The 11,452-nt window shown below is 41.7% G+C and overlaps 1 protein-coding gene across 1 annotated transcript; it reads left to right on the top strand.

Annotated features, from left to right (window-relative positions):
- Positions 1-4,859: 4,859 nt before the first annotated feature.
- On the top strand, positions 4,860-10,803 carry LOC103375544 (phosphatidylinositol 5-phosphate 4-kinase type-2 beta-like). The gene is made up of 4 exons (XM_008305854.1): positions 4,860-5,461; positions 7,788-7,885; positions 10,383-10,479; positions 10,606-10,803. The coding sequence occupies exons 1-4, from the start codon at positions 5,318-5,320 to the stop codon at positions 10,801-10,803; spliced, it is 537 nt and encodes a 178-aa protein (XP_008304076.1). The 5' UTR covers positions 4,860-5,317.
- Positions 10,804-11,452: the final 649 nt, after the last annotated feature.

The following is an 11,452-nucleotide window of genomic DNA, read 5'->3' as shown; positions in this document are numbered from 1 at the left end:
TGTATCTTCCAACTCCTCTGCTCACTGTTTCTAAGCCGTGCTACATTTATTTTATTGAGTCTGTATGTTTCTTGTCCTCTCATGATCCTTTTTGTAAGTTTTGAAGAATTTGGTATATTCTATTCAAGTTAATCCTAATCTAGATGATTTTTGAGGTATTTCCTGCAAGTTATTTGTCAATTTCTGACATTTTTTGAGTAATTTTTCATATTTTTTTCCAATCATTTTGCACACACTTATGTAATTTTGGACACATTTTGAGCTTCTCGAAGCACCTTTACTCGGCTGATCAGTCATAGAGAGATGTTTCACCATGCTGGATGTATCCTCAACAACGTGCTCCTCTGTTTACTGTTTCTGAGCCGTGCTGCATTTATTTTATTGATCCAGTAGGTTGGATTTTCCTTTCAGCCTCTCTTGTTCTGTGGGAACACTGCCTGCAGTTCATCTGAAAGTTCTTAGAATCTTGTGTTGGTCACAGCTGATGTCGTCTCATCGGCACTGAGGAGCACAACATGTTTTTGTTTTTGTTTAGTTTATTTTTGGTCAATTTTAAAATGACACATGGAGAATCTTTTTTTTTATTTTTTATGAAGCATCACAATTTTAAGCTCAGATTTGGTTAATTTTAAGGATAGAATCGTTCACAATGATTCTCTCTGTTCAAACAGTTTCCTGCTCTTGTAACTGGTGTAGTTTGGCTGGTGTGCTTTTTTTTTTTTAAAGATAGCACATCTTTTAAAACAGATACACATCAGACACCTAATTTCCTGCACCAGTTTTTTCTACCTGCATCTGCATTATTGCCTCAATGAGGAACATTACAGCAGCTTTTCAAAGTAAAAGTCCTGTGCTTATTTATTTATTTATTTATTTTATCGAGGGGGGGGCGTACTGTATCCTCCTTTGTGAGAAATGGTCCGACTCAAAGCAACAGAGGTAGAAATGTGGGTCAAGTTCCAAAAGCACCGGGTCCTACAATTCCCAGAATGCAACTGGATCTTTTTAAGCTCCTCTGATAAGCTGCAGGTTGTCTTTTAGAGACGTGTCATCAATATTGTTATTGTCGTCCTGGATGTGACAAAGCTGTTCTCACACACTGATGCTCCACATAATGAGTTAAAACATGTATCTGGAATTTTAAAACTTTTCATATTTGTATTGTAGCTTCATATTCTAATGCTTTGCTGAAGTTTTTCTCGACTTGATTTCAGTCGTGGATAAGACTAAGAGTTTCTTTCTTTGGAACACAAGTCCAGCCATGATTCAACCCTTCATATATCTCTTTCTAAATACACAAATATGGATAAATACGCATTTGAAATTGGTGTAATTCTGCAGAACAATGTTATTGAAGGTGATGTGTGAAAGCATTTCACATCCTTTGTGCAAATGTTGTCAAACCAGAACCTGTGCAGGCTTTCAGGGGTTTCTGTTTTTTTTTTTTTCATCAAATTTGATTGAAATGAGAATATTGTCACATTTATTTCTAATTTACTTCAATGCAAAATGTGCATTTAGGGGGTGTTGATGGCCGCTGACGGTACAATCTGATCTGAGATTCATTTTAAGAGTGCGTTTGCATAAACAGACGCTCACACAGAGGTCGTGTTCTCTGCAAAACTAAACGAAAAAATCAATCTTTGGTCTCTATTGTGACAGATTTCACTGTTTTTTTAAGTCTATATATTTAAGGATAGTATTTTGTAAACTAGAAATGCATCCTGGGGGCGTCTGCAGGGCGGTGAAGCAGTGATATGTCGTGTCAGTGAGCATCAGCTCTGCTCCGGCACAGTTCAGTGTTGAAGATACCAACATCTGCAGCGAGATTCTGTAGGTGTTCAAAGAGCTTAAACTGCTGCAGAGAAGGTACAAATCGGTGCCGAAAGATTTCCCAGAATGCAGGAAATGAGACGTTTCACCTCCAGACTGTTTGCTCAAAGGGGATGTAACATGCAAAAACATCTAGTTTGTTAATGAACATTGTTTTTGTCCCCAGTGTGTCTGGAGATTTGAATATGTGAACATATGTTGTGTTATGTTGAAAAGAAATCGGCTCATTGTTGTGGTTATTTATTCTTCTGTAGCAGCTGTTTATTAGTTTGTTGCTTTGGTTTCTTGGGATGTTTGTTTGTTTGACTTGGATGTCTTTATCAGTTTAGTTTCCTTTATTCTGATTAGTTTATTGTTCCTTTTATTATTATTATTATTGTTTTAAGTGCAGCGTAGGTTATAGGACCAGCATGCACCAGAAAGCTCCGATATGGTTTTTGCATCAGATACAAAAATGCACAGATATAACAGACTTCTTTTGGCTGCTGTACACTACGGGTTTGATGAAGCTGAGTTTAAGTGAGATTTAGGACAAATAGCCACAGTGTGTAGAGCTGATTGTGTTTTCAGTCAGACGTATTTACAGATGTTTATAGATTGCTTTAATTTTTTTGAACAGTGAGTTCAAATCTTTATTTTGTTATAATTTCCAACCTATTTGAAACAGGACTGAAGCCACACCAACAGTAGAACTAACAGTGTGTTCAGTATTTTGAGGTATAATCTGAATTATACATTCTGGGGACATGCGAGACTTCAATTAACTTGTTAAAAAGCGTCATCATAAGGGCCCTTTAATGTGTCTCCAACAATATTGTGTCACTATATTGCACTGCCGCCAGTGTACACAGGCTGATTTTCGATCTATTCTATTGTTTATGTCGGAAAATAAAACGTGCAAAAATATAACAAGTGAGAAGATTAAGTTGGTAATAATCGCTGGGTTTGATGTGCAGATTTCAGGATTGTGTGTTTGCAGAAGAAGAAGCTGCAGTTTCAGGACCCCACTTCCAGGACTGTTGTTTATCCACGACAGCGCCACCTACTGGATCGGAGGAGGGGCTGAAAGGATTCCTGTTTTTGATTTTTAATGTTTATTACGTACTAATAGCGCTTTTGAGTAATTAGTTATGGTTTAAAAAGTACTTATGGTTTTAAAGGTTTATTCCGCCCAAAAAACCACTAACTCATAAGTTACGATTTTAAAGGATTGTGCCGCCATTTTTATTTTTCTGTCAAACTACACATGGTTTTAAATGTTTATTATACTCAAAATACTGCTTTCTGTCCAATTGCTTAAAGGTTAAAAGGTTTATTATACTCAAAATACTATTTTGTGTCAATGTACTTGTAGTTGTAAATGTTTATTCCCTGCAAATAGTATTTTCTAACTAACAAAGTGTTGTTTTAAAGGGTTGTTCCGCCCAAAATAGTATATTTTGCCTAATATCTTGTAGTTTCGAAGGTTTATGCAGTCGTACAAACAGCACTTTAGTTTTGGTTTTAAAGGTTTTCTCCACGCAAACAGTACTTTATAAATAAGAAGTACACAAATTCAGGTTTTATTAAACCCAGACTATCTATTTCTGTCAAACTACTTATGGTTTTAAAGGGTCATTCCACCCAAACAGTACGTTATAACTGACGAGCTACAGTTTTAAAGATTTATTCCATCAAAGAAACTGCTTTCCATAAAAGCATCTATATTTTTAAATCTTTAATCCACCCAAACACGACTTTCTGAATAATGACTTATTGTTTTAAAGGTTTACTTCACCCAATATACTACTCTGTGTCCAATTATTTTCTTAAAGGTTAATTTCATGCAAATATGACTTTCTAACTACTTACAGTTTCATAGCTTTTTGTTTTCTCTCTACCCAAATACTACTTTCAAACTAATGAGTTATGGTTTTAAAGGCTCATTTCACCCAAAATACTAAGTTGAGTCCAAGTATTTATAATTTTCAATGTTTATTCTGTGCAAATAGTACTCTCTAGCAAACATTTTTTTGGTCTGTTTTAAAGGTTTGTTCCATCAAAATACTACTTTCTGCCTGATTTCTTCTAGCGCTAAAGGTTTATTCCATCCAAACAGAACACGTTATGGTTTTACAGGTTTATTTCACCCAAAATACTACTTTGTCTCTAAGTACTAAACAAGCTTTATTCCACATAAATATTATTTTCGGTACTTATAGTCTAAATGTTTATTCTGTCCAACTGTATTTTCCAGTGAATGAGTTCTGGTTTTAAAGGTTTATTCCACCCAAAGTACATCCTTTGGGTACCTCCTCAAATACCACTTTTAAACTAATAAGTTATGCTTTTAAAGTTTTTTTCAACCGAAATACTACTTTTAAAGTCATAAATTATGGTTATAAGGGTTTTATTTTTTCACCCAAAATGCTGCTTTCTGTTGAATTACTTCTGGTTTTATAGTTTTTGTTTGTTGTTTTTTTTAAGTCAGTTGTTTATAACTAACATTTTGTGGGTTTAAAGGTTTATTTTACCCAAAATACTAATTGGTTTGTAAGCACTTGTTGTTGTAGTGTTGTAGTTTTTCAACCCAAATACTACTTTTAAAGCTATAGTTTCACCCACCTTGCTACTTTCTGTAGAACTACTTATGGTTTTAAAGCTTTTTTCAAACATTTGTTAGTTACAAACAACTGTTTTTAACTCACACTTTGTGGTTTTAAAGGTTCTTTTGTTGTTGTTTGTTTGTTTTTACCCAAAACACTGTTTTATGTGCAAGTATTTGTAGTTTTAATGGGTTTATTCTACACAAATAGTACAGGTCATAGTTCTAAAGGTTAACTTCACCCAAATACAACTATCTGTCTTTTAGCTGAACTTGTTTGCGAGGAGTTGCATGTTGAATAAGCTGTGTATTTAATTAAATCCTGAGCAGGTAGAATAAAAACGGAACCACGCTGCTCTGGACTCGATGCTGAAATGTGGGAGACCCTGCGGTTCCTCCGGCGGCCTGCTGGGGGCGCTGCTGACTGCGAGGCGCAGCGCGGACGCCATCTTGAGGAGACCCCGAACGCAGCGCTGGTTGGAGGCGACTGACAACAATCCGAGGCTCATCATGACGGGATTACTCACCTCCGAGTAGCACGGCAGCGCTCCAGTTTCGGGTCACAGGCGTCCAGGGGAAAGACGAGGAGCCGCTCGGCGACGGTTCACCGCTCCGGCTCGTGTTTAACCGAGAGAGGCTGCGCCGTAGCCCGATGGCCGGCTAGCCGCTCCGTGGACTCCGCCGCGGCCTGCTCGGGAGGAGGAAGGGTGGTGACGGCGCAAAATGCTCTACCGCTGACTCCCAACGATACGGCCATCCTGCCCAGAGACCCGCTGCGAGTCGGACGACGAGCACGATGCACTTGTAGATGTTTTTTTTAGCCGCTCTTAACTTTCCGATTTCTGTTTCCGTTGTGTGAAGCCCAGTGAGCGCCGTCTTGCGTACCTGAATTCCCGAGACATGTCATCCAACTGCACCAGCGCAGCGCCTGTCAGCGCCAGCAAAACCAAGACGAAAAAGAAGCATTTTATAGGACAGAAAGTGAAATTATTCCGTGCAAGCGAGCCCATTCTCAGCGTTTTAATGTGGGGTGTCAACCATACGGTAAATACCGCTCCGAGTCTCCTTAACGCTGCTGTTTTGATTTAGCTAGCATGCTAGCTTGTTAGCCAGCTGCCCTCATCTGTCAAGCCAGCTTTGATGCTCTCAGTCGGCCGTGTAATTTGTCTGTTTCGTGGATATTCTCCAAAGTGTGTGACGCTGTGTTTGGACTGTGATCTGCCGCCCGGGAGAGGAGCAGCGAAGCGGCCGTTGCTCCTGCAGCGTGCTGCCTCCGGGTCGCTGCGCTGGAAGCCTCCGCTTTGCAGGGATTTTCTAAGTTATCAGAGAATGTGCAACATCTGCGACAGGTTGTGTGTTTGCACTGGGATAACGATCATAAATCATGGATGGTGGAGTGTGGAGAAGTCGTGAGCTGCTGCTGCTACTGCTGCTGCTGCTGCTTGCTGCTTGCTGCTGTGGTGCAGGCGTGGAGTGGGAGTGGGAGGGGTGTGACAGGAGCAGCAGGTTCCTCTCAGCTCCAGCTGCACACAGCAGCCCGGTGCCCATTGTTCACATTCACCTGCTCCCAGCTCGCATGTTGAGCAGCTCCTGAGCCCAGGAAGCTGCATCAGTTGATCCCATCACATCATTTCACTATAAATAGAGCAGAAAATCTATCACATTCACTTTTGGCTGAGGCTGCCTGTGGCTATGAAAAGCTCAGCGAAGGGCAGATTTGGACACCAGTGATGGATGGAGCACTCTGGTCTTTTCTTGCCTGATGTGCAGGAACTGTTGCACAGTTTGACTGATGCGTGAAAAGCAGCCTCTCAGGTGGTGACACACAACTATGTGCTATGTCAAGTTTTTATGATTTGTGCTGACTTGGAGAACAGCTGGTGCTGCATAGCTGCTTCACTGACACAGCGTGGCGTCTGTCATGTCACTTAAAGTGCATTGTTTCCTGATTAGCTCTGATGAATTTGTAGCATTTGTGTCTGTTGAACAGTCGCCACACACACACACGAATGCTGTGGCAGCGAGCTCCAACTACAAACACTCGCCGGCCTGTTAAATGAAATGACGCTGCAAATAAAACGCACGCTGGCGGGGAATTAAGGAAGCAGCTAATGATATGGTTATCACTGCAGCATCTCCCAGTATTCAGCGGGTGAACTTTGGCGGTGGGTGTGTGGGTGCAGCACACAGGCCTGATGATGTGAGGTGTGGGCGGGAAGCCGATTCAAGACATCAAACAGACTTATCATCAAAGCCTTCTTCTTCTTCTTCCAGTCAGAAGTTGTATGCATTTTTAATCGTGCCCTCGCTGCCGTGCTGGAGGATTTCACCTCGGCACAGTGTCGGCCGGTGTTTGGGTGATGTTCTACACCACCTGTTTGATGCTGTTAATCCCCAACTAAACAACCACCCACTGATTCACCACCAGTTCAAGTTGAGCGAGTGTGATGCTCCGTCACCGACCACTTTTCAGGACTCTGCTGGTCCACACTTTGTGATGAATCTAATTCCACTCTGAATTCACGTCAGCCCCCCAGGCTGCAGGAAGCCACCAGACTGGATTGTTAAGTTGTTGAAAATCCAGTTTGGAAACTATGCTCAAAATGTGTGTTGAAATTGAAGCTATTTTCAGTGTCTTTAGCAGCTTTCTCTCTTTATGTCATGAATCTAGAGGAAAAAAGCTTAAATCATTAAGTTCAGTTTGGCTTTCGACTCCACAGCAGTTAACAGTTTGCTCTCAGCATGGGGAGAGTCTGTATTTATACAACAGCAGCATTCTGTCGCTTTGCTGCCTGTTTTCAGCGATCAAAGTAATCTGCGTGGAGATTTTTTTTGTGGACTTCATCAGAGTGAGCTGTTGCTCTGGATGCGTTTCAGCAGATAAGATCAGTGTCTGGGGGCTCAGCAGCAGCAGCAGCAAGAATCACTGTCTGCGTGTTCTTTGGTCCCAGAGTTAATCATTGGTGCTGGTAAACACTCAGAGATTTGGCTGAATGTGTCACACAAAACTGACAATGTGTGCAGCTTTAAAACACCGAGCCGTAGTCGCAGCTTCGCTCTGTGATTTAACACACAGCGTTTCAGGGCAAAATGAAAATTCTTGTACATATTTTTTTCTTTCTCAGCGTTATGCTTTTATGTTATGATGTTTAAAGCACAGATCTGTTTGATTGCACAACAGGAGAACTTTGCGTAGGAGTCTGTTTTAAGCCTGTAATTGCAAAAGCCAATATTGCTCCTTTGATTTCTGTTATTCCTTTAAAAAAAAAGAAAAAAAAGTGCAATCTGTTTGTGTGAAGATCAGCTGTTTGCACTTTTCTTCGTGGCTCTTTTCTCATCTTTCTCTCTTTTTCTCGCTTCTCTCCTGCAGATTAATGAGTTAAGTAATGTGCCTGTACCAGTTATGCTGATGCCAGATGACTTTAAAGCCTACAGTAAGATCAAAGTGGACAACCACCTATTTAACAAGTAGGTACAACAGCCCGTGCACCGTCACTGCAGTCTGTCAAAGGCAAAATCTGTAATCCCGAGCGTAAACACGGAGGGTCGAACCTCCGCCGGAGTTCAAAACACCTTCTGCCGCTGCCGCCATGATTGATGGGTTTATTCATAAAAATGATGGTTGTATATCTTTGCTCCAACTCTCAAAGTGTATGATAACACAGCAGGATATGACTGTTTATATGGTCAGAAATTACAGGTTGTGCACTTCCCAGATCCCTTCACAAGTTCAAAAGCAGACCAAGACTGAAAACAAAAAAGATCCCGGTGGACTAATTGATCTGTTACAGGAGGAAAATAAATCACAACATTATTTGTGCACTGAGGGACTTTACTGGCAGCCTTATTAGCATAAATATGTTCTAAATCAACTTAAAAAGCTGGTGTTTGCAGCATATTAAGTCAGTGGAAGCTGCTTGTTTTATGCTAAATTGATGAGACGAGACTGGGGAGCTGCTCATATTCATCAGCTGGTGATGCAGCTGAGGAATAAAACGCAGACGAGTTCGCTGCTGTTTTTAGACGATGTGACACGTCGAGCTGTGAGACACAAACAGTTTACACTCGACTTTTTTTTCAAGTTATATTTTTGGCATTTTTGCCTTTATTTGAAAGTGCAGTTAGAGAGAGAGACAGGAAAGTTGTGGAGAAGAATCTGCGGAAAAGGGCCATGAGCACGATTCAAACTCATGACCTCCTCATCGGGGACTACAGCCCCTCTACATGGGTCGCCAGCTCAACCACGTGAGCTACAGCAGCGCCCAACACACTCGACTTTTTTTAACAATATACAGCCACCGAGTTCAAAGCTGTAAAAATTCAGCAGGCTGTTGTTTCCTCCTGCCACCAAAAACACCAGCTTGGTCCCAGAAGTGTGTTGATGGAGCGCTTTTCTCCTCATCGTCCGGCCGGCGAGGCTTTAATCAGATGAGCATATCGACCGATGGGTCCACCGGCACGCTTAAAGCCCCGCGGCGGACCTTCAAACAACCGGATATTGGCTGTATTCAGAGTGAACCCGTAACGAGACGGCGTGCATATTCCTGCAGGCTCGGGTTACACTCGCACAGGTTGCTGTCAAAGCTCCGCCGGACGCCTAACTGAGCCGCTTTGCATTTCAAATCGTCCTCGTGGTGAAAGTAGCGGAGTAGAACCGCCGGTGTTTTCTTTAGGACGAGACAGCTAGAGGAGCGGGTCCCTCTGGTCCGCTGCATAAAATGCAAAGGTTAGCGTTTTAGCCTCTGGGCTGCGTTACGTTTAGCAGCATTTGTCAACCTCCAGTAAAATCTTAGCGTCGTTTATTTTCTCATTTGTTCTGAGTGATGCGGCTGCAGTTTGGGTGCAGACGCTTTGCTCTCTTTAATGCTTCGAGACCTGCCAGACCACGTTTACAGCTGCTGATGTGACGTTTTTATTATTACTTCCTTCAGAGCCTATGTGATGCTTCCTTTAGTGTGTTCCTCACAAAGCCCCAAATCCTCACCCAAGGCAGCTATTCCCCCACCAGAACGCTACCTGCCTGAAACGCCTCATTTGAAGTCCAGCGTTTTCTTCCATCTACCTCAGAATTTAACACATTTGCATAACTCCAGTCGAGCAGCGTCGGCCCTCAAACAAAGAGCGAGCAGCTGCCTCACAGTCGGACATTATTTCCTCATTAGAGCCTCTTCTGCGGGAGCCACGTCTCTTAAATCATACTCAGAGATCTGGGGCTGCTCGTTAAAGCTACCTGGGCCAGCTGACCAATCAGAGCAGATGGAGCTGAACTTCATTTCAGTCAAAAAAATAACATGTTTTTGAGCGTTAAAGCGTGTGAACAGGTTCCAGTAGAGCCCTATAAATTCAATTATGACCCTGTGAAATGTTAATTAAATGGGCTCTTTAATGAGGTAAGAGAAATAAATCTGTTGTTCAAGAGAGCAGCACGATGTCGGTTCATCTGCAGTAATAGTCAAAACAATTTCCAAAACATGATTTCAAAGCAAACTGACCAGGAGTTCTGTTTTCTGGAGCCTTTAAAACCAGCTCGGATCATTTTCAGGAGAGCGAGGCAGCGAATTTCAAAGCTTTGATTTATTTATTTTTGTTGTTGTTGTTGTTGCCTGAATCTGTTTTGACTCTGGGGACAAACATTTGCAGAATATTTTCAAAGCACATGTTTATTCTGTCCAGTCGAAGAAACTGCTGATGACAAACCAAACAACAATCTGAAAACTCTCCGATTTCCTACGTGCGATTATGAGATTTAGAAATGTAAAAACAGTCCGATTCAAACGAGGTAAAGGATTCATTTCGCTGTTTACTGTTGTTTAAATGTCAACTCTGCATCGTGTTGTCGTCTGATCAGCATCCAAACAGCAGAGATGAAGAAAACAAACACATTTCTGGCTGAAGTCAGTCAGTCTTCTCTGTTCCTCCTTTTCGCTGGTGTTGTTCTGACTCTGTGCGTTCTGTTTGTGTTCAGAGAAAACCTGCCTAGTCGCTTTAAGTTCAAAGAGTACTGTCCCATGGTGTTCAGGAACCTGAGGGAGAGGTTCTGCATCGACGACCAGGACTACCAGGTGAGTCGCTCGCAGCTAAAAAGATCCACTTGGCGGGATGAAATGAAATGAAATGAGAATTCCCTTCAGCTCTGGAGGGAGTTTGAAGTTTCTGCTTTTGAAGTATGAATGTCTTTTCTCCGTCAGAACTCTCTGACCCGGAGCGCCCCGCTCAACAGCGACTCCCAGGGTCGCTTCGGCAACCGCTTCCTGTCCAGCTACGACCACCGCTTCGTAATCAAAACCGTGTCCAGTGAGGACATCGCTGAGATGCACAACATCCTAAAGAAATATCACCAGGTAGAGAAGCTCTTACCTTTTCATTCTGTCGTTCAACGTCTTTAGTGTGGAGCGTGTTGGAGAGAGAGTCAGGAGCATCAGTGGGTGAAAGTGATTTAAAATCTGTGTTTGTTAATCTGAAGTTGAGTCTCTGAGCCCCGAAACCTGCTGCTGTGTCTAGAAGGCATTTTATTTTTTTTAAAAATCAGCAAAATCACAGTTTTTCATGAATACAAACTGTGAAAAAGGTTCTTAAACTACTTGTCTGTGATGTTCAGTCAGAAAACTTCAGCAAATCTAAACCTGTAATCGGGATGTTTTATCAACAGCGCTCTGTTCTACACGTCTCCTTCATAAACTCACCAGAAACAAACCGTCTGCACCGATCAGGTTCTATAAAAAACAAGAAGTGAAACGTGTCAGTCGTCACGTAGCATAAATACTCTGTTTATCCTGTCGGGACTTCTGTCGTATTCTGTTCAAGAAAATTCTAATTTGTGTTGTGTTTTTAATTTTTGATTCGTGTGTTTAACCTCAAAAACCTGCAGGTGTGTTTGAAAGGCTGTAAAACGTGAACAACTGACTGATTTTCCGCTTTCCTTGAACCAACTATGTGTGGTTTTTCACTTCTATCAGAAAAAACACGGCAGTCTGAGCTACAAGTCAGAATGTTTCATCAAAATCACTTTATCTCAGATGTCTTGTTTTGTAAATG

The sequence above is a fragment of the Stegastes partitus genome, unplaced genomic scaffold (genome assembly GCF_000690725.1).
Source record: "Stegastes partitus isolate 25-593 unplaced genomic scaffold, Stegastes_partitus-1.0.2 Scaffold2658, whole genome shotgun sequence".
In the NCBI taxonomy this organism is placed as follows: Eukaryota; Metazoa; Chordata; class Actinopteri; family Pomacentridae; genus Stegastes; species Stegastes partitus.
The sequence above is the reverse complement of the archived record's forward strand: the minus strand, read 5'-3'. Positions and strand labels throughout refer to the sequence as shown.

Coding starts and splice junctions, on each gene's coding strand:
- LOC103375544 (XM_008305854.1), top strand. CDS start 5,318: ATGTCATCCAACTGCACCAGCGCAGCGCCTGTCAGCGCCAGCAAAACC. Junction 5,462..7,787: donor TGTGGGGTGTCAACCATACG/GTAAATACCGCT, acceptor TCTCTCCTGCAG/ATTAATGAGTTAAGTAATGT. Junction 7,886..10,382: donor GACAACCACCTATTTAACAA/GTAGGTACAACA, acceptor GTTTGTGTTCAG/AGAAAACCTGCCTAGTCGCT.